Raw genomic sequence first — 21,519 nt, 5'->3', positions numbered from 1 at the left:
CATTTCGCTGTCCCTCCCTTCTTTGGAAGGTATACACCGAATAGCAGTTATTTTATCTGGTTCTCCCAGTTATTGTAACATACATATTTAATAAAATAAAATATAAAGTTAATATCTTTTCCCTCCTTATGATCAATTATACTTTATTATTTTAACACTTGATGAATTTTTAAAATTTACTATTAATTAATTAGGTTGTGCTGGGTCTTAGTTGCGGCAGCTGGGCTCTTTGGTTGCGGCATGCGTGTGGGATCTAGTTCCCTGATCAGGCATCAAACCTGGCCGCCCTGCATTGGGAGCGCGGAGTCTTAGCCACTGGACCACCAGGCAAGTCCCTGAACAATTATACTTTAGAACTGTTTATCTCCAATCACTCCTCCCCATTTTTATGGCATTATTGACGTTATTTGGGTCCTGTCCTGCTCTCCCACAAATCATCATCATTAATTATTGTTACAACGGAGACAAGAAACGGCGATGTTTTGCCGACAGCCGTGTGGATGTGCTGTCTTGGAAGTGGGTCCTGCCTGTCAGTCGGCATCAGGGGAGACTGCAGCCCCGGCAGATCATCTTCACCGCAGCCTCACACGATTCCAGGCCAGAGCCACCCAGCTCCTAACCCACAGAAACGGCAAGAAAATATGTTGCCTTAAGCCACTAAGTTTTAAGTTGCCTCGTTCTGCAGCCACAGCTAACTGACCCACCCCGGTCTGTGATTCCTTCTTGAACTGTACCTTCTCTCTGAAATCCTTCTCTGGAATTTCCTTTAGTCAAGTGCTGTTGGTGGTAAACTCTCAACTTTGTACGAACATGTTTTTATTTTGCCCTCACCCTCAAGAGACAGTTTCTCGGGGCGCGGCCTCTAGGTTAATAATTACGTATAGAATCTCAGCCACTGGCGGCGTTTCACTCTCTCTGGCCTCTGATGCCACTGTGGCAGCTCTTTTGCAGCAAATTGTTTTTCTGTTTCTGGATTCTTTAACAATTTTTTTTCTGTTTATTTTTATTTTCTATTTTTTTCTATAACAAACATCTATAAGCTACATAAAACACACATAGGCAACCCCCAACTAAAATCCTTCCATAGCTCTCTAACAGAGCTCAGGAAAAAGTACAAACTCCATCCATAGCCCATCGTGCCCTGGCTCTACGCCTCCTGAACTCTTCCTCTTCTAAACCTCTCCATTCCTGGCATGACCCATGTGCTCCCTTGCCTCTATCTCACTCATCATCTGAGGCTTGGTTCAGGTATCCATTCACCTTTCAACTTGTCCAGGAGAGGTTTTCCCTGAACTGTCTCTTCACCCCTCCCCCAATAACCACACCTGCCCCCAACCCCACAGTAAAGGTTAGAGACGTCTCCCTCAATGTCTTTAGCAATCTTTTAAGAGAAAATGTCATTTCTTTTTATTCATCCTGGCTGGGATCCACTGGGATTCCTGGATCTGAGAATTGATATTTTTAGCCAATTCTGGAAAAATTTAAGCCAGTTTAACTTCATATATTGTCCCTCCTTCCCTAGCCTCTCTCTCAGGAAATCCAATCAGACAAGCAGCCCTCTCCCCCTTATCTTTCAAGACCCTCCTCTCGTCCATATTTCTCAACTCTGTCTCCCTGGGCCGTGTTCTGGACCATTTCCTAAGCTCTGTCTTTCAATTCACTAAGTCTCCCTTCAGCTATGCTGAAATTTTCCATCTGAGGTCCATTTGAGTTTTAAATCTTTATATATATTTTAAATTCCTGGTTCTATTAGACTCTTTTTCATGTTATCGGTCACCTTTATAGAAGAAAAGATTACACTTTTTTTTAACAGAATAAGAAACTATAAAGACTATTCCTTGTTCGTATTTTCTGGGGTCTCTTTTATTTCTTCAGGCGTACGAAACACAGCCATTTTATGTTCTCTGATTATTGAATATCTGAATCTGCTGTTTCTGCTGGCTCTCATGGTAGATTCTTTCCTTGTGGTGTTTGTGAACATTTTTTTAAGCTGGAGATGCTCATTTTCCTTGGAACTTGGTCTGTAGGAAATCCTTGAGGCCTGGTGGAGTTGCATTGCTCTAGAGCAGAGATGCTCAGCTAAGGGCAACTTTGCCCCCTGGGCACTGGCAATGTCCAGACATTTTGGTCATCACAACTGAGTGTGTGTGTGTGTTGCTGGCATCTAGTGGATAGAGGCCAGGGGTGGTGCTAAACATCCTACGGGGCACAGACAGCTCCCCCAAGACTTAACGCGGCCCCAGACATCCCCCGTGCGTGGCTAAGAAACACTCGCTGCTCTAGCGAGGACGTTTGCTTCCACCAGCCGCCTGGGCCCCGCCAACCTGGGGCCACTCACAATTCTCCCCTTGGGGTCTCTAGGGCCGCACAGGCAGCCTGATTTCAGACTGCAAATGAATAGGATGCATTTGCCACCCTGCGTGGAAAGCCAGCGCCACGAGGCCTCTCCCTGAGTCGCGGGTTTCTTCCACACTCACCCTGCAGCTGGAGGGTCCGCCTTCTGTGGGCAGTACCCCTGGGGCAGACACTGGCTTCTGGTCCTGCCTTCCAAGTTCCGCGAAGACCTCAGGGGGAAAGCAGATACCCTCAGGGCAAAGGCTACCCCCTTTGCCGTTTCAGCCTCTGCCGGTTCCTTCCCCCTATATCCAAGGTGCAGGGCTGGGCAGGAGCCAGTCAGGTGAAGCAGGAAGTGGGTGTTCCCGGGGACGGAAGAGCATTTGCAAAGCCCAGAAACGGGAGAGCCCGGGCCGGCAGGGCTGGGGGCCGGGGATGTGGAGGCTGAACCCTGCTTGGGGCCTGGGTCTGCCCGTTTGTTTAGCATCTAAGGTCCGTGGGGAGGACCAAGCAGGCCAGCTTTGGCCCAGGCACGAATCCAGTGAATCCCCAACACCATGCCCTCGGGGCTCCCCTGGAACTGGACACAAGCAGAACCCCCTTCTTAGAGGCCACCCTCCATCTGCTCCTGACTGAGGGACAGCCGCCTAGTCTTGAGCAGGGCAAGACGCCCTTGGACCCCCGGGGCCAATCACCCACTGGACCTGCAGGTGTCCCAGCCCGCCCCAGGTTCCCCTACTCCGGGCCCCATCTGAGACACCACAGCGGGGCCTCCAAGGCCGCAGTCACCAGTGCATGTGGCGCCCTCTGCTGGCCACTCTTGGGAACGCAGCCTAGTGTGATCAGTGCCTTCCACTGGAGACCCCAGGTGGGAGGGGAGACACACCAGCTGCCAGGGCTGCCCAGATCTGGTGAACACGAGGGGGTGTCCCCCACTGTCCACTGACAGTGGCAGGAGCAGCTTCGGGCTGTGTGTTGGCATGATGGAGTCCCACCCCAGGTCAGGCCCCCAAGACCAAGATGGAGTCAATGTCTGGGGTCTCAGAACATCCTGGGGTTAGGGGAGCCCAGACTGGAAGGGAGGAAGGAGGGCGGTGCTCGGGCTGGCCAGGGCGCCTTCAGCCTCAGGGCTGAGTGCCAGGCCGCGAGGCCCCTCGTCTGTGCCTGGGGCCGGCTAGATGAAGGTGGAGTCCAGGGGCCCAGCGTCCTGCTGGCTGAGGGCACGGGCCTCAAACAGCTGCTTGATGAGGGCGGACTTCTCCTGCTCCAGCTGTGTGATACGCTCGCTCTTGTCGGTCACCTCCTGGGCGGGCAGGAGGGCAGTCAGGGCCTGCCCAGCCTCCGGCCCCGGGCCACGCACCCCGCCCACAGCTCACCTGGGTGAGGAGCCGGTTCTGCTCCTTCAGCATGAGGACGGTCTGCTGCTGCCAGCTGGGGACCGCGGGCGAGGCGGGCGCCAGGGCGGGGCCCAGGGGCCCTGAGGAGGACGAGGGCAGAGCCTACAGGAGGGCACGGTCAGGCAGGCCTGGCAGCCCTGGCACAGCCCCTAGGACAAGGGTGAGGGCGGCACCGAGCTGGTCTGGCGAGCACTCACCCTTCCAGCACAGGCCGCGGCCAGCAGCTCCCCCAGGCATCGGGCCACCTCCTGCACCTTGGGTAGCAGCTGCCCCAGCAGGCGGGGGCTCCCCTCAGCCCCGAAGCCCTGGGAGGAGAGTGGGGGAGGGGTGGTCAGAGCGCAGGCCGGCCAGGGTCAGCCCCAATGCCTCGAAGGGGGTCCCCACGGGCGGGGGGAAGTCACTGCTCTGAGCTGAGGGAGCCCAGGGGTGTCGCAGCAGGTGGGGAATATCACGGGGGGGGGGCGTGGCCCAGCATTCTGGGTGGAGGGACAGCCACTGTGCCCAGCTGGGGGTGCCCGGGTTTGGGTGGGTGATCACTGTGTGTGTTGGGCGAGGGCCACTCTGCCTGGGGCTGGGGGGCAGCCTAGCCCTGGACAGCATCACTCACGGCACTGGCCCTGCTTTGGCCCAGGCGGCGCTGGCGCTCCTGCACGCGCTGCAGCTGCTGCTGGTACCACTCCCGGCCCCGTGCCATCATCTCCAGGCCCTGCAGTAGCACCTCCTGCTCCTGTTCCAGCTCCTTCATCTGCTTCAGCTGCGACACACGGGCACGCGCCATGCCAACGGGCGTAATAGCGGGTGCCGCCTGCACCTGTCTATGTCCGCAACTCACCCAGCCCGCACAGGAACGGGCCCACCGGCCCGTGTGCGCACACCCGTACTCGCGTGAGCCCTCCTGCGCTGGGAAGCACAGCCCGCCTCCTCCTCCGGGGGGCCCTGGCCTTCCTCAGGCCCTCCACGCAGCCCTCCCCAGGGGAACCTTCCCCTCTCTTTACGGCGAGTGGTAGCCCCTGGCTGCTGGGCCGGCCTACCGTAGCAGGGAAGCAGGCAGGGGCCAGCGCAGTGCTGAGGAGGGGGCCAAACGTTCCCCCTAAAGGACTTGCTGACCTGGCCGCGGGCCGGCCCGCAAGGGGATTCAAAGCAGGATGGGGAGAGAGGTTTAGAACTGCCGACGTTCCTGCCACAGAATCCCCCAGAACCCAAAACCAGCTGTCCCCTCCCGGGCAGAGGGGTGGTCCAGCAGGCCACGTCTGGGGGCCAAGGCCAAAGCCAGGCAAGATGGAGAGCCCCCCAGAGCCCCCCGGGCCCTTACTCACCAGGTCGCAGTCCACACCGTTGGTGATGGTGTGTCTCCGACGTTCCCCTCGGGCACGGGGGCCCCACCGGGCGTCCCCCACGCCCAGCTCCCGGGCCCTGCAGGCCACTGCATCTGCAGCAGAGGCGAGGGCCTGGCTCACTTCCAGGCCTGCCAAGTCAAGCTTGACTCCCCCAGCCCCGCAAAGACCCATCCCGGACCCCCTGCCAACCAACCCCAGCCATGCAGAGCCAGGTGTGCCGGCCTGCATGCCTCGGGATTCCTCAGCAATTCAGAACCTCCACACCCTGCCGGTGCCAGGCTGGGGTCTGGGCCCCACTCGACCTCCCCAAGCTCCCCTCACACCTGCCTTGGGGAGAGCCGTGTGGCCGCTGAGGCTGCATGTTTGCACACACCCCACACACACGCCTCAGGCGTGAGCTCCCTGAGGGCAGGCGTTTCATCTGGCTCATCTGTGCACACCCAGGGCCCGCACCTCAGGGGCTCAAAGGCTGCTAGGTACGGAGCCAGCGAGGCGGCCTCTGGAGTCCACTCCTGTCTCCTTGCCCACCCAGGCCCTTTAAGGGTGACTGGAGTTCACGCAGGAGAAACGTGGGGCATGGGTGGCAGAGACCTGACTTCTCCCGGGAAGGTGACTGCAGCATAAAGTTAGTTCCCTGCGTGTGTGCACCAGCCGTGCCCTCAGCAGGCAACTCCTACAGCGAATGTGGCCAGCTGCAGTCGGCTGGGGGCTGGAAAGCCAGGTACTTCCCTGGGAGAGCCTCCTGGAGGGCCAGCAGGCTTTCCTGGGGGATGGGGGCGTATGTGCAGGGCTGCCCAGGAGGGCAGGAGTGGGGTGCAGGTGAGGAGGGCACCCTCCACTGGCTCCCTAGCCCTGTGCCCCGCCCCGCACAGTGGTGGGCGGGTGGTGCAAGAAGGGGGCACAGGTATGCCTGCTAGGGGCACACCCAGAGGACTGGCACCAGGTGGCCACGCAGGCCACCAGCCAGCCCTGGCAGACAGGCTCCAGGCAGGCCGAGTTCACGTTCCAACCTGCCGGGCTGCCCGGCAAGCAGAGAAGGCACCGCGGGGGAAGGGGGACAGGACACCCCGGAACACCTGGGCTCGTCTGCACTGTCAGGTCTGCAGGGCAGCCCCGGGACCCCCAGAGGACGGCACGCTGGACGCCCAGCGGCTGGGCAGCAGGCAGAGGCATCAGCACCTGTGTCTGGGCCTGATAGAGCAGCGGGTACTTATGGAGCCCAGGCCGGCCTGCTGTGCACTCTTGAGCTCCGAGAGGGAACAGGAAGCGGGACCTGGGCCTCCGAGAGGGCTTGGGAAGCTGTGCGCATGGAGGCCTTTCTCCTCCCGGGGTGCTGGGGGCTCTTGGAGCTCAAGGTTTGGCGCCCAAAGAGTGTGCCACACGCCCTGGCTGGGCCTCTGCCTGCAAAAGGTGACAGCGAGAGCCCTGGCCTGAAGCCGAGAGAGGGACGGATGTGAACCCTGCCCCGTGGTGGGCAGCAGCCAGCTGCCCGACCCCGGAGCTGGACCTCAGAGGGCTGCAGTGAGGGGCCCCATGTCACACAGGGCACCAGGGCAAAGCCGGGTGGACGACAGGACTGAGGCCGCCAAACCCCAAACCCACGGCTGATTTCCAGCTGTGCAGCCGCGTGGATTGCGCCAGCCCTGGACTCAGGCCAGGCACACGCAGAAGCCCACTCCCCCTACACACACCTCGGGGACAGGGAGGCTGGGCAGCGAGGCGCCTGCGTGCGGGAGCCCTCAGCCTCGGGTGGGCTGCTGGATTAGCTCACCAGGGAGGCTAGGGGGTCGCCGCAGCTCCAGCTGGCAGTCTCAGGCTGGGGAATATGTCCAAGCCTGGGCGGGGGGGGTCCAGCGAAGCTGGCAGAGCGGTGGCCAGCACAGAAAGGGCTGGCAGCTGCCCGGGTGGAAGGCCTGCACCTGCACAGGCTGAATGGGCCGAGGGGCCCAGCCCCCGCCCACAGCCATAAAGCAGGTCTTGTTCCCAGGGCAGACTCTGGGGGACAAACAGGGGACCATTCAGCCATCTCCTGTCCCTGCCAAGTGGACCGGACGCCAGGCCATCCCCAGGGGCTGTGGTCGGTCCCTCCCAGGTGTCAGAGGTGCCACGGCTCCAGGCCTGGAAAACTGGGCTGGAGACCACCCACCCCTCTGCCTTTTCCCGGCAGCTACGCCAGGTCCTCCTGCACCACCTCTGGCAGCTCCTGCCTGCCCCGGCCTCAGAGCGGGGCCGCGGGCCCAGGCCCCTTGGCGGAGCCGTCAGACTGAGAGGGACTCAAGAAGGCAGCAAGGGCCCTTCACAGTCTGGGGGTCCTCGCTCTACACCAGTGAGAACTGCCTCTGCCTAAGTCACCAGGTGAGCCCAAGGGCCCAGGTGTCCCCAGTGTGGGCAGTTACTGGAGGTGGAGAGCCCCCTCATACTGGACAGGTTCCCCGGTGCCCCGCTAGGATTTGGTACAGAGTGGGTTCCTGGTGGGGTTTGCTGAGTCACCCACCAGCCCCTTGGCCCGGGTCCCTGAGCACACCGGCATGGGGACGAGGTTTCTTCCCCTCCGGGCCGCCAGGTGTGTACCAGGCTCAGAAGCCGATGAAGAGCTGTCCGCTCTTGTCCCCCCGCTGGGAGATGCTCGGGCACCACTCTTCGGTGCGCCGGCGAGGGGAGCTACGAGGCGGGGCCGGGGTCCGCCCCGCACTCACCAGCGTCCGTGTTCGGGCTCCGCTCCAGCGCCGCGCCCTGGGGCCGTTCGGGCTCCTCCGGGCCGGGCGCCGCCTCCGCCGGGCTGCACAGCTTCTCTAGGCTCCGGGCCGCGCCACCCGGGCCGGCCGGCGGGGGGCGCGCGCCCAGGGGCAGGGGCTTCCTCTCCAGGACCGTCCGCGGCTCGTCGGCCGGCGCGAACACCAGGCGCTGCGGCGGCAGCGGCTGCCCCCCGGGCCGCGCCGGGCAGCCTCCTCGGGCCGGGGCGCGCGCCGGGGCCCGCGTGCCGCCGTCGGCGCTCAGCAGTGAGGTGCGCAGGCCGGCCACGAAGCGCTCGAAGGTCAGGTAGCCGCTGGCCGGGGCCACCTGGCGCAGGCCCTCGAGTACGCCGCGGGGCAGCTCGCGAGCGTCGGCGCCCTGCCAGCGGGACTCGATCTCGCGCAGGTGCACGATGCCGCGCCGCCGGTCGTCCAGGATGTCGAAGAGGGTGCGCAGGCTCTGCAAGAAGGCGCGCGGCAGACCCTCCGTGCCGGGCGCGGGCGCGGAAGGCGGCCCGCGGCCGGGCTCGGCCATTGCGGCTCCGGCCATGGGCGCCCGCCGGCACGCCTCGGTCCTCGGCCTGCCCCGGGCTGGTCCCCGCGTGGCCCAGAGTCCGTCCCCGCGCGCCCCGACGGCGGGCCCGGCGGCACGCAACCCGTCGCGACAATAGCTGCGACTTTTTGAATGGGCTTCCTCGCGTTGTCAGCGCTCATTAGCATTCGCGGCGGCCATTGGCCGAGGCTGACCCATCTCCTCTCCGATTGGCTGAGAGGCCGGCAGCCCGGTTTGATTTTCGAGCGGAGGGGTCGGAGCCTCGCGCGGAGGCCCCCGGCCAGTAGAGGGCTGGGTCCCCCAACTCTGCCTCCCTCCCGACCTCGCGGGTGGGGGAGGGACCCCTGAGCGGCCCCCTTATACTTCCCAACCCCCACCACCCCAGCCCTCCCGCCGCGGTTCCGCCCTTGCGGGGTTTGGCCGCCCAACCCACCTCCCAAGGGCGGGGCCAGGCGCCCGGCAGAAAACCTGTCCCCAGGTGGCCTCCTGGGATATGGATGGGGAGCACAGCCCTCCTGACACCCACCTTCCCCCTCTAGCTCCCCTGGGCGCTCTTCGCTGAGGGTCCCCCGGCGCAACCCTGGGGCTCCTTTCTCTTGCGCCAGGCGGGCCCCAAGAGGATTGTGGGCTCCAGCCAGCTGGGCGCTTCCCCTCACAGAGGCCTCTCTGTCCCCACGGCTGCTAGCTTTTCCTCTGGCCCCTGGGGATAGCCTGGCCTTTCCTGTCGGCTGCAGGACAAAGCCACGTTTCCCGTGTCCCCAGATTCCCGTCTGCTCGCAAGGTCCTCTGCTCCGGCCCCTTACTCTGGCTGGTCACTTCCTCCAGCTGCTCCTAGGGCTCTCATGGCCTCCTCAGGCCAGCTAGGCAGCCGTGTGTACCGCCGCCACCACTGCCTCTGCTTCATTTCTAGCCAGGATGTGGTCACTCCATCTGGTCAGTCTGGGAGGGGACAGGGCTTAGCCTGCAGTCCAGCTCTGGGAGGCCATCTCAGGACCAACCGGTGGAACCCCTCCCCCAAACCAGGGAAGTACCCCCCCCCCAAACCAGGGAAGTACCCCCTGGGACCCCTGCCTTCACCACAGCCTGTCCTCAGACCCTGCCCTGCTCCCTCCCCTCCCCTGACAGTTTTCCACATGCAGCTGGCGCCTTGCCACTGAACACTGCACATGTGTTATCTGCTGCTTCAGAAGCAGACTGTCCGCCTTCAGGGGTAAAACAGCAAAGAGTCGCCAAACACTTCCTCCAGACAGGCTGCTGGCACAGGGCTCGGCTCCACCCTCTGGCTGGCCTGCCTACCTGGGTCTCTGTGTCCTTGGGCCCCAGGCACTGCTCTGTGTCTCAGGCTGTAGGGGCAGCTGCCCTGGCCAGGGAGTGTCCTGGGTCCATTTCTCCCCTGGGGTTACCCCTCAAAGTGAGGACTCTTTTGTGGTAAGGAATCTGGGGGTTACCTAGAAAGCTGTGAGCCTGGAGTCACCCCATGGAGACTGGTCCGTCCCTGTCTTCCCAAAGTGTCAGGACCAGCCAAAGTCCCAGGGGGCATTCAAGCCATTTGTCCTACAGTTCACCTCCCCCCTCCTTCTCTGCTTCCAGCAACACCCCCCCACCCCACTCGCCTATCCTTAGGGTACCAGCATTCCCTCACCTCTGGGCCTTTGCACTTGGTGGCTTTCCTACCAGGAACACCCTTCCTGTTTGCTCCTGGCTGCGCCCTGTGCTCTCTGGAAGCAGGGGCTGGTCCTCAGTGGTGCCCCGTAGAAACCACCCTGGAGGTCGCAGCAGAAAGAGCATCTTTGTGTGGGATGCCAGGGCAAGGCCTGTGCGAGGGGGAGGCCTGGGGACAGCTCTATGGGGGTCAGTGCGGGTGTGGAGGCCGGCGGCCAGCGGACAGTGAGTGGTACTGCTGCCTCTCAGGGCCACGTGGCCAGCGGGACCCAGACGAGACTAGGGCCCTTGTGAGCCTGCACCCACTGTGTTGAGGAAGCAAAGGCCTCTCAGGGCATCTAGGGCTGTGGGGAAGGTGGCCCCCGCTGGCCCTTGGTCTGTGGGCTTTCCGTGGCCCCGGGCTAGGCACTGGAGGAAGCCATGGAGGCAACTGGAATCAGTGGCAGCTCTGGGCGTGGGACTAAGGCGTGGCCCCCGTGTCCTTCTTATCCTGAAGTCTGATTTCCTCCTTCCAAGCTGCTTTCCAGCCTGGCCCACTTTCCCAGCATCAGCTTTCAGATTTGCTGTCACCTGGGGCAGTTTCCCAGAGCCCCAGGCAAGGCAGGTGCTCTGCGGCCCTTAAACTTTTTGAGGTAGCCACCTCAGTTGTACCTTTCACTGTGCCAGCCTGGAGCTCCCTGGAGTGGGCAGGGGCCCTGGGCCCCTCTGTCCCCAGCCAGCACGGGGTGTGGGAGGAGGGACAGGCACCTGCCTCCAGTCCGGAGCAGACCCCAGGGCTCTCTGGCCTCCACTCCCACAGTGACAACCAGGAACCCTTGTTGGCCTTGAGGTCCTGCTCCCCCGAACCCTTTGGACTAGGCCCTAGTCCAAAGGAAAGGTGGCTTCACGGCCACAAGCGTGCCCTTGGCAGGGGTCCGGGAAGCTGTCGCCCGCCCCTGCCTCCTTGCGTCTCCCGCGTGTTTGCGCCCCGGCTGCCCGGGTGGGTCAGCTCTCGTGCTCTTGGCCCTGCAGGGGCCTCTGGCTCCCCAGCCCCGATCGTCCCAACCCTGCTGATCTCACTTTCACCCACGCCTTGAGGTGGGATTTAGGGGTTACCCTGACCAAGATGGACCCCAAGTTGATGTTCTGACACCTGCCTTCCAGGGCACGTGTGCAGGGGCAGTAAGAGCTGGGTGGACTCTGGCCTGGGGTGTGGAGCCTGCTCTGCTCCCTGCTTCCCTGCCTTTCACGTCCAGCTCCAGCATCTGCCCCGGGCCGCCCTTCTCTGCCACAGGCTACAGGAGCAGGCCATCCACTCATTCAGCACGCGCTCTCGACCAGTTGTGTGGCCCAGTCACTGTGCTAGGCTTGGGGTCCAACACGTTCGTTCCGTTAACAAACACTGACTGAGTGTCCACTGTGTGCTGGGCGTGGATCTAAAGTGAGGGACAGGGCTTCCCTGGTGGCTCAGTGGTTGAGAGTCCGCCTGCCGATGCAGGGGACGTGGGTTCGTGGCCCGGTCCGGGAGGATCCCACATGCCACGGAGCGGCTGGGCCCGTGAGCCATGGCCACTGAGCCTGCGCATCCGGAGCCTGTGCTCCGCGATGGGAGAGGACACAACGGTGAGAGGCCCGTGTACCGCAAAAAAAAAAAAAAAAAGAAAAAAAATTAAAGTGAGGGACAGAGCAGTGAACCAGACAGCATCCAGCTCTCATGGGGTTTACTTCTCATCGGGAAGTCAGGCAGGGAAGAATGTAGAAAGGCACGAAGGAACAGAAGAGGATGGGAAGGTCTCTCCAACTGTGACTTGTGAGGCGAGATTTGGCAAAGTGGGGCAGAAAGTCACGTGACTTTCTGAGGAAGAGCCATTCAGGTGCAAAGGCCCTGAGGCAGGCTGACTTCTTTCAGGTCCAGGAGAAGGTACAGTGGGCCCCCAGGAGGCTGTGAAGCGCCACGTCCTAACCCAGAAAGGGTAGTGGAAGGGGTGGGGCTCTATGGGCAGAACCTGCCTGCCAGGAGAGGCAAGGGCCTTAACACAGGTTCCCTGGGACAGGCTGGGGGAGATCTTACTTTTCATTTTGGGTCCTTAAGCACCATTTGAACTTGTTTTAACCATGGGCATGTATTACTTTCAGACTTAATAAAACTCATTTCTAAAAGAAAGTTTTGTCTTCAAGTGGCTGAAGCTACTCTTTCATATTTTTCACAAGGGAGTTTGTAAACAGCAAGGTGTTTAAAACCAGATAGCTAAGGAACAAGGCAGGGTGAGGGGCAGCTCCTGCTTGGTTCCGGTCACGTGGCAAGGGGAAGGAGGGAGGATGTGAAGAAGGGAGCCCCCAAGGAGGCAGGGTGGCCCTGCTGGGTGGCACCCAGCCCTGCTGGTGATCTGGCTCTGTCCTCCCCAGCCCAGCCGTGAGTCGGCTGGCCTCTTCACTGAGCCCCGGACTGTTGTCCCCGGCGCCAGGCGTCTTGGTAAATGCAAACAGGTCCACGGGCAGGGACAGACCCTAGCCTTTCCCTCGGGTGCCCCGCCCCCCAGGGCTGTGGGCAGGTTGGTGAATTAGAACTGAAGTCAGTCCTCCCGCGCCTCAGTGGGCAGGGGCGGGGCTCGGCGTGGCCTCCGGGGCCGAAGAGAGGCGGGGAGGATCGGGGGCGGGACCGGGGCGGGATCGGGGCCGAAAAGAAGCGGGGCGGGCGGGGGTCCGCGACCCGGCCGCGCTGGGCCTGGGCGGGGTCAAGGCGGGCGCCCCGGGCCCGCCCAGCTGGGGTCGGCACCGCCCGCCGAGTCCCGTGACGCTGGTCCGAGAGCGCGGGTCACGAGTGCCAGCGCGGCCGACGGCGGCGGCGACATGGCCTCGGAGCTGGACGTGCGCGCCCGGCTGCAGCGCGCCGGCCAGGAGCACCTCCTGCGCTTCTGCGCCGAGCTGGCGCCGGGCCCGCGTGCCGCGCTGCTGGCCCAATTGGAGCTCCTGGAGCCCGAGGCGCTGCGCGAGCACTGCCGGCGCGCGGCCGCCGCCTGCGCGCGCCCTCCGGCCCCCGCGCCTGACCTGGCCGCGCGCCTGCGGCCCCTGCCTCCCGAGCGCGTAGGCAGCGCGAGCGGGGTCGCCCCCCAGACGCGGCGGCTCTGGGAGGAGGAAGGTAAGCGGGGCGGAGGTCCAGGCGGCGGGCGCCCCAGCCTCCGGAAGGCGGCCTCGCCCACAGAGCGGGGCGACAGGGGAGGGGGTACTTGGAGTTCAGTTTGCCTCCTTCGTGAAATCGACGCTCTCACACGCACCAGCTCGGGGCTGGGGTTTGGAGCCCCCGAACGCTGCCATGCTGGCAGCCGCCCCTAGGCCGCACTCCCTGGGGAGAGTGTTTTGTGCTGGGCACGCCTGGATGGCCAGCTGCCCAGCCCACGTATTGACAGCAGGGGACCCATTAGACACTTGCACACGCTCCTTTTCACACCAGCGTCGGCGCAGCTGCGCCCTTTGCCTCTTGGCCTGGAGGGGAGGCAGTCGCTCCTGCAGGGGAGCCTGCCCAAGGCCCCTGCTGGACAACTCCAGCCAGGCCCACCTGGTGTTTCCTCTGGAGGACCTATGTTGGGAGTGAACCCAGGAGGTTATGGTCAGTGCCTCGGCGGGGCCGGGGCAGGGTTAGGTTTGGGTGAGGCCCAGGCCCAAATCAGAATGTTATCTGGATCGTTCTGTTCTGCGACTATCAGACGTCTCACCGTCCCAGGCACAAGTTTGGTTTGCTCTAAAACGAAAGGGTGGTTGTGTGACGGGTTCCAGGCATCCCCTCATGGCGCCCCATGCCCCCAGGTTTCCACCAGATCGCCCTGAACAAGGTGGCTGTGCTGCTGCTGGCTGGTGGGCAGGGCACTCGCCTGGGCGTGACCTACCCCAAGGGCATGTATCAGGTGGGGCTGCCCAGCCAGAAGACCCTGTATCAGCTGCAGGCAGAACGGATTCGGCGGGTGGAGCAGCTGGCTGGCGAGCGCTATGGGACCCGCTGCACCGTGCCCTGGTGTGCCCTCCTGCGTTACCCTGGCCCCAGAGTGATCCGCCCCGTGTAGCCCTAGCCCTGTTCTACACCAAGACTTGAACCCCAACCCCAGCACAGCCCCGGACAGAGCCCAGCACCCACCCAGGCAGAGGCCTGACCGCTGCCCTAAGGCTGCACCCTGATGTCAGCCCGTCTACCGGAGGGGCCAGGCCTTCCAAAAGCCTGGCTCAGGCTTGCCTCCCCTTGCAGGTACATCATGACCAGTGAGTTCACTCTGGGGCCCACAGCCAAGTTCTTCAAGGAGCATGACTTCTTCCACTTGGACCCCAACAACGTGGTCATGTTTGAACAGCGCATGCTGCCTGCTGTGACCTTCGATGGCAGGGCCATCCTGGAGCAGAAAGACAAGGTTGCCATGGCGCCAGGTACACCCCCCCATCCCTGCGGCAGGGAGGGTCCGCCAGGCCTACCACGTGGAGCTGGCTGGGGGTCAGGAGGCCGGGGACAGAGGCCGCATGGTCCTGAGCCAGTGGCCTTCCCTCTCTGGGCCTTGATTCCCACCTGTCACGTGGAACAGCCGCAGGGCTACTTGGATGGCGACAGACAGCGGCCTCAGGCACAAGGCCCAGCCCCGGGGGCCCTCGCCTGCCTCTAGCGCGCCCTCAACTAGCTGGCTGAGGCCGGCAGGAGCCCTTCCAAGACCCTTTGCTTTCTCCCTCTGCAGATGGCAACGGGGGCCTGTACTGCGCGCTGGCGGACCACCAGGTCTTAGAGGACATGGAGCGGCGCGGAGTAGAGTTTGTGCACGTGTACTGTGTGGACAACATCCTGGTGCGACTGGCCGACCCGGTCTTCATCGGCTTCTGCGTGCTGCGGGGTGCCGACTGTGGAGCCAAGGTGAGCCTGCCGCCCCCTCGCGTCGCCCTCGCCTCTCCTTTCCGCCCGCCCTCCGCGCCCCGCCCTGCCCTCCGCGCCCCGCCCTGCCCTCCACGCCCCGCCCTCCTCCCAGGCCCTGGCCCCGCCCCTTCCTCCCCCGCACGCCGGGCCCGACCCAGTCAGCTGTCCCCGCCCGTCCGCTCGTGGCGGCCGCAGGTGGTGGAAAAGGCGTCCCCCGAGGAGCCGGTGGGTGTGGTGTGCCAGGTAGACGGCGTCCCGCAGGTGGTGGAGTACAGCGAGATCAGCCCCGAGACGGCCCGGCTGCGTGCGCCCGGAGGGGGCCTGCTCTACAACGCGGGCAATATCTGCAACCACTTCTTCACGCGAGACTTCCTCCAGATGGCCACCAGGTGTGCAGGGCGGCCAGCCGGGCCACAGGGACTGGGGGAGACCTGAGCTGGGTGGGGCTGTGGGGTGCGGTACGGAAAGGGTCTTGCGCTCAGACAAGCTGGAGGCAGCAGAGCGCTCCAGTATCTGGTACAAGGCTGTGGCCGAGTGGGCGTGGCCCTGCTCCCGGGTGGGGGCCGTTGCCCGTAGGCACCACGTCCACCCCGTGGCTTGGGCAGGGATGTGGCCGATGGTGCCCAGCTCTCAGGCCGGGGTGCATGAGGATGCCTGGCCCTCCAGAGACAGGGCTCAGCCCCCACCGCCCTGTGCCTGCTGTGTCCATCTGTCCACCTGCCCCGGCTGGCCGGGCATGGGGGAGGTGGGCTGGGGCTCCAACATGTCCTGTCTGAGCTGTGTCTTTCCTCCCCTTGGCCTCCTGTCCCCCAGGGAGTTCGAGCCCTTGCTGAAGCCACACGTGGCTGTGAAGAAGGTCCCCTACGTGGATGAGCAAGGGAATCCAGTGAAGCCACTCGAGCCCAACGGGATAAAGATGGAGAAGTTCGTGTTTGATGTGCTCCCGTTTGCCAAGTTAGTGGAGAAGTCATTCATTTCTTCCTCCTTCCCTTCCCTGACTTGGTGGTGGTTCTGAGGCCCAGCCAGGCAGGGAAGTGGAAGCTGGGGGCTTCACAGTGGGAGTGCCCTTTTGCAGGGGGGAGCTGGGGGGCTGCAGGCGGGTCTCAGGGCAAGAAGGCCAGAAGAAGCAGCCCCTGGGGTGGGAGCACAGGGAGCGTCTGGGGCAGTTGGAGCCCTTGGGGTTGTGGACTTTGGAGGGCACCCATGTTCTCTCCTGAGCCCTCCACCTGCCCCTGGCCGGGAGCTAGGAAGCTGTTTCCAGGCGAGGTTGCTGGGGACTCCCAGGGTATGTGGCCCTCACCCTGGGGTCCCAGGTTCTGGGGTGGGGTTGGTGGGAAGGGGAGGGAAGGGAGGACTAAGGGCAGCTCCGGAATCTCAGGAACAAAGACTCACACGGTGCCTGCGGGGCCCTCCCCAGCCTGCTGCCTGCAGACCAGACCCCCACGTAGTCCTTGTCGCCCGGCCTGGCCTTCACCTGCCCAGGACCAGGGCGTCTGGGCTGGGAGGTTGGGTCCCCAGCTGTCGTCCCCGCCCTCCCAGGAACTTCGTGGCCTTCCAAGTGCTGCGGGGGGAGGAGTTCTCCCCTCTGAAGAACGCTGACTCGGCTGAGAGAGACAACCCCTCCACGGCGCGGCGGGCCCTGCTCGCTCAGCACCACCGGTGGGCCCTGCAGGCGGGAGCCCACTTCCTGGACGCACACGGGGCCCGGCTCCCCGAGCAGCCCAGGTGAGCGTGGGCTGCAGGGTGCGACCCGAAGGATGGGATGTCAGGGTGTCGCGGCCCAAGCCCCAGCCCCAGGGCCCTGCTGGCTGTGCTGTGGTCTGAGCTGGGGTGGGCACTTCCGCCCCGGCCCCACACCAAAGGCAGATGGCTGTGTGCCCGGCCCTCAAGCTCTGCTCAGAGCCCCAGGGGACATGGGGGTCACGCCTTCCCTGCTCATCAGAAGCTCTGAAGCCAAGACCCAGGCATGACATCCAGAAAGCGGCACCAGGTCATTTTTCAGGGTGGAGAAAGAATAAGACCTTAGGTGTCTCCTTCTGTGATTGTCGGTGCCCGGGGCCCAGCTGTCCGCGAGGAGGGCGGCAGGTGTGGACAGCTCGGCTGGGTGGGGACTGGGCCAGCCAGTGTGGGAGGGCAGGGGAGGGCCCTGGGGTACGCACCCCCGAGCAGATGCTGACAAGTGCACCCCCCAGCCCACCCGGCAGCGGAGAGCCTCCGGCCATCTGCGAGATCTCGCCCTTGGTGTCATACTCCGGAGAGGTGAGAGCCGCCAGGCCCATCTGGGGCTCTTCTGGGGTCGGGCTTGTGTGGTCAGAGGACGGGGGCGGGTTGGGAGCTTGGTGGGAAGTCACAGCTCTGCCTCAGTCGACGAGCGGGGTAAGCGGCCCCTTAGTTGCAGAGAACTTTCCGAGACGTGGGCTGCGGTGAGGTGTCGAGAGGCCTCGAGGGGTCAGGGAGGACAAGCCAGGTTCATCGGAGCCTGGGGTTTGGGCCGGTGGGAACGTCGCTGGGGCAGGAGACCTGGCTCCCCTTTCTCTGGAAAGTTCTGGCCTGCACTGGGGGACGGCTTGCCCTGACCTGATGTCTCAGGACATCCAAGCCTTGTTTCTAGAAGCCTCTCTCCCCTGCCCCTCGCTGACTCCAGGCTGACTTGGCATCTCACCCGGAGCCCAGGGGCTGGATACCTGGGCATCATGACCTGCTTGTTTCCAGGGACTGGAGGTGTACCTGCGAGGCCGGGAGTTCGGGTCCCCACTCATCCTGGACGTGGACACGGCCAGGACACTGCAGGCCTGACTCCCTCCTAGACCTGCCGGCCCCGGGGTCCCCAAGGCTGAGGAAGCAGCCCCGGCCTGGGCTCCAAGGAGGAAAGCAGGCTGCTCTGAGTTTCTGACTGAGAACATGGACCACAGAGGGTGGGAACTGTCCCGCCTCCTGCTCCCCTGGGCCCGTGACCGCAGGCCCGCTGTGGGCCCACTCGGCCTCTCTGGCTTTGCTTCTGCTGTGGGGTCCAGGCCGCAGGCAGAGGGACTCAGGACCTTGTGCAGTGGGGCTCAGAGGAAGCTGATGGGGGCCCGAGGGAGTATAGCCGCTCCGGCCTGAGCTGAGGCCTGATGGGACAGGACGGGGCAGGACGGCATGGTGGCTCCCCGGCCCCAGGCGAAGCCGCCCGGTGAGAAGCAGCAACCGCCCCGCGCTTCTCTGCAGAGATGAGGACAGTGTCCTCCCCTCACAGGGCGACAAGTTGGAAGCGGCTGCCCCTCCCTCCCTGGCAGCTGAACCTGGGGGCCGCGCCCAGCCCCCTTCCCCGCCCGGCTGAGACCGACAGCAGGTCGGGATGGCTCTCCGGAAGCTTGGCCTGCACGCCTGGCACTGAGTTCTCTCGAGTTCCGCCCGAGGCCTCAGCCCCCAGGAACCAGTGGGACTGATGCCGGTGCCGGGGGCTCCCGTGGTGGCTGATTAGTCTGGAGTTTCACCAGGAGGGGAGCGCCGTCCCCGCCCAGCCTGCCGGCAGCTGCTGACGGATCCCGGGGCTCACACTCTGCCCCTGCTCTCTGGGGCCGTGGCCCCCTTGCTGCACCCCGGCAGCCTGGCCGAGGCAGGGAGAAACCAGCTGGCTCTGGTCTCTTGCCCCTGGCGTGGCTGCTCTGGGTGCCAGTGCCCGATGTCCCATCTGGAGAGCAGCAGGCGGCACCGGCCTCTTCCTGCTGACGTGGAGCGCATCATAAAACGCAGCCTGCCCAGCCGACGCCGCCCGCCCCCTCGCCGCTCCACAGTCCACGCGCAGCAGTGCTTTCCCCCGGGAAGGATGCTGTCCGGCGGTGGGTTCAGAGGCGGTGATCCCTCTAGCGACTTGGAGTGGACGGTGGCTGCGTCCACGCCTCCCGACCTGGGCGTGCCGGCGGGGTCAGGGCCACGCCCAAGGCCCACAGGACGACTTTGCATCCACCCAGGCGCTGCCACGTTTTTCAAGCCTCAGAATCGAACCTTGTGCCTTAGTTTCCTTCTCCCCGCTGCTCCACAGGCGAGCAGAGGGCCTGGGGCAGCGGAGGGTCGCCAAGGGGGAGGCCGAGGTTGAGGCTCCCGCCGCGGCCCAGGGGCTCCTGACTGCCACACAGGGGCACCCGGCAACCTTTTTCCTACACAAGTACAGTTAGTGGGGTAAACTGCTGAAGCAGCTCGCTTTTGAAAACGCTTTCTATTTCCACGTGAAGTTTCACACGTAGCACAGAGGGGTCCGGGGTACCCTGCACTGGGTTTCCTGCAATGTTTGCATCTTCCGTGATGCTAGGACACTGTGACCAGGAGACCCTGCTTGTGCTGAGCCCTTTCTCACAGGTGAGGCTCCCCTGTGCCCACCTAGCACTCGGGGGCAGCACGGTCAGTGGGTCCCTTCGCCACAAGGGCCTCCCTCCTGCTCCCTTGAGGGCCACACGCCCCCACCATCTCTAACCCAGACGGCCGCTAGTGAAGCAATTGAGTTGAAAGACGGCAGACCCTCGATTTTCCACAGAATGTGGGGATTCCCAATAAACACGAGGTGCTATGATGCCGCCTGGCCTGCTGACTGCAGTTTCTGACCAACACGTGTGGGAGCAACACCGCGGCTGTTCCCAGGGCCACGTCCATCCAGGGGCTGCAGCCGGCTGGGCCCTGAGGGGACAAAAGCCCACAGGCTGTGCTGACCCCGCTCTGGACCACCCAGGGATCTGCCCCATGCTCCGTCTAGCTCTTTCCCAGGGTCTCGGGGAGCCCGAGGTGACCTAGTGGGGCTGGCACCCTGGGGGCGGGCCCAGAACATGCCCTTTGAACCAGGTCTCGGGGGGCGGGGGCTCCTGCGCCCTCAGGTTTGACAGCCTGTGACTTGCCCTCCTGCACATGCATCCTCCAGATGCCAGCGTTTCCCTGGTAACTCACTGCAGGGAGGGGCGCGTGAGGACATCGCTGGAACTGCCAGCAGAGCTGTGTGTGGGAGAAGACCCGAGGAGACCTCAGGGACGACCCCTAGAAGGGAAGGGGCAGGAGGGAGGCAGATCTTTCTGGAACGGGTTCAGACAAGCCTAGGAGCTGAGCAGTAGGTGCACGTGCTGGGGAGCCCTCCTGAGGCCCAGAAATGTCAGAGCTGAGAAGGCAGGAAGCAGTGGGCTCCCCACGGAGGGAGTGGGCAGTTGGGGCCTGGAAAACACCAGGGAGGGGCCCTGAGCTGAGGGAGGCCTGAAGGGGGAGCTTGCTTGCCCCTGGGCCCCCCACTCATCCCTGGACAGGAGGAAGGCGACAGCCCAGCCAAGGAGACTTGTCACCACCCTGAACTCTGTTTCCTCCCATGGACTTTCCCACAAGTGAAACGTCCCCTTTTTCTCCGCAAAGTAATGGTCCTGTGCTTTCTTCTCCGCACTTGCCTGTGGTTAGCCGTGGTTTGCACGTCCTGAATTCTAATTCCTCTGCTATTCCCGGATAAACTCATCTTGCTGGTAAAAGAGCTAATAGCCGCTTTACTTGTAAAGTGGACATGACTTGGTGTCCAGAAGTGGGGTCTGAAGGAGAAGCCTGGGGGCTGACGGCCCTGCCGCCCGATGCCCTTGGCCAGTCTCTGGTATTCAGGCCCTCCTGGTTGAGCTCTCTGGCTTTATCTGGGATCCATCTGTTCTGTTTTTTGGCTTTTGGGGAAGGCTCTGTCCTTTTGCTGAATACTTGTTTGTTCTCCTTATTGGAAAACAAGGAGACACGAGGTGTGTCCGCCCAGCCTGTGCTGGAATTTTCGTAACACTTCTTTGGGGTCACGTCATTTAGGATTTTCTCTTTTGCTCTCGGGAAATCCTCTGAGAGATGCGATCCCAGTCATCTCGATGCCCTAAGTGCGGCCCCTCTTCAGGAACCTCAGCTGGTTTCATGTTTAAAAACTATGGTCCCGGGCTTCCCTGGTGGCGCAGTGGTTGAGAGTCCGCCTGCCGATGCAGGGGACACGGGTTCGTGCCCCGGTCCGGGAAGATCCCACGTGCCGTGGAGCGGCTGGGCCCGTGAGCCATGGCCGCTGAGCCTGCGCATCCGGAGCCTGTGCTCCGCAAAGGGAGAGGCCACAGCAGTGAGAGGCCCGTGTACCGCAAGAAAAAAAAAAACTATGGTCCCTTAACCAGAAATAATTCAGAACACTAGTGGCCATTGTGGGGAACTTTGGTTTTCCCCAAACTTGTTTGTCTGAGAATCAACTCAGAAAGCCATGGCTCTGAAACTAAACAGACTGAGTGGGATTTTTTTTTTTTTCCAGCCTGTGGGATCTTAGTTCCTCAGCCCAGGGATTGAACCCGCGGCCCCTGCAGTGGAAGCACAGAGCCCTAACCACTGGATTGCCAGGGAATTTCTGGGATGCTTATTTTAATTTGTACCCTGAGGCTTCCAAACATATCCAGGACTCTAAAATTGCCTCTTCACAAAACACTACTTCTAACCTAACTAATGGAGGCGAGCAAGCACTTGAAAGAACACGAAATGGCTTCTGAGGCCTTTCCCCTCCCCTCCCTGTGCCCCCAGCCCTGCCTTCCCTTCACCCCCTGCCATCCCCACCTCCTCTGGGCCTCCCATCCCCTCCTCTTAACCCTCCTGCTGAGACTCCCCTTTTTCTCAAAACCTCTGCCCACTTCCC

At 63.0% G+C, this 21,519-nt stretch overlaps 2 protein-coding genes across 6 annotated transcripts; one reads left to right on the top strand and one right to left on the bottom strand.

The window, feature by feature from the left end:
• Positions 1 to 626: 626 nt before the first annotated feature.
• SAPCD2 (suppressor APC domain containing 2) lies at positions 627 to 8,671 on the bottom strand. Of its 4 annotated transcripts, none has more exons than XM_067742624.1 (6): positions 7,765 to 8,664; positions 5,048 to 5,160; positions 4,339 to 4,536; positions 3,929 to 4,036; positions 3,711 to 3,833; positions 627 to 3,637 (listed from the first exon to the last, which is right to left on the bottom strand). In XM_067742624.1, the coding sequence occupies exons 1-6, from the start codon at positions 8,348 to 8,350 to the stop codon at positions 3,509 to 3,511; spliced, it is 1,257 nt and encodes a 418-aa protein (XP_067598725.1). In that variant the 5' UTR covers positions 8,351 to 8,664; the 3' UTR covers positions 627 to 3,508. The 4 variants fall into 4 exon arrangements, with proteins under 4 accessions (XP_067598725.1, XP_067598727.1, XP_067598724.1 ...); XM_067742626.1 differs by having other exon boundaries at positions 4,339 to 4,485; positions 7,765 to 8,660; XM_067742623.1 differs by having other exon boundaries at positions 627 to 3,833; positions 7,765 to 8,671.
• Positions 8,672 to 12,799: 4,128 nt separating this feature from the next.
• UAP1L1 (UDP-N-acetylglucosamine pyrophosphorylase 1 like 1) lies at positions 12,800 to 19,432 on the top strand. Of its 2 annotated transcripts, none has more exons than XM_067742619.1 (9): positions 12,800 to 13,133; positions 13,799 to 14,003; positions 14,232 to 14,407; positions 14,707 to 14,879; positions 15,141 to 15,268; positions 15,693 to 15,833; positions 16,419 to 16,604; positions 17,072 to 17,138; positions 17,592 to 19,432. In XM_067742619.1, exons 1-9 carry the CDS (start codon positions 12,845 to 12,847, stop codon positions 17,673 to 17,675), a joined length of 1,449 nt encoding a protein of 482 aa, XP_067598720.1. In that variant the 5' UTR covers positions 12,800 to 12,844; the 3' UTR covers positions 17,676 to 19,432. The 2 variants fall into 2 exon arrangements, with proteins under 2 accessions (XP_067598720.1, XP_067598719.1); XM_067742618.1 differs by having other exon boundaries at positions 12,803 to 13,133; positions 15,075 to 15,268.
• The last annotated feature ends 2,087 nt before the right edge of the window (positions 19,433 to 21,519 follow it).

The sequence above is a fragment of the Pseudorca crassidens genome, chromosome 7 (genome assembly GCF_039906515.1).
Source record: "Pseudorca crassidens isolate mPseCra1 chromosome 7, mPseCra1.hap1, whole genome shotgun sequence".
Classification (NCBI taxonomy): Eukaryota; Metazoa; Chordata; class Mammalia; order Artiodactyla; family Delphinidae; genus Pseudorca; species Pseudorca crassidens.
Note: the sequence above shows the minus strand (reverse complement) of the source record. Positions and strands in the feature narration are given on the sequence as shown.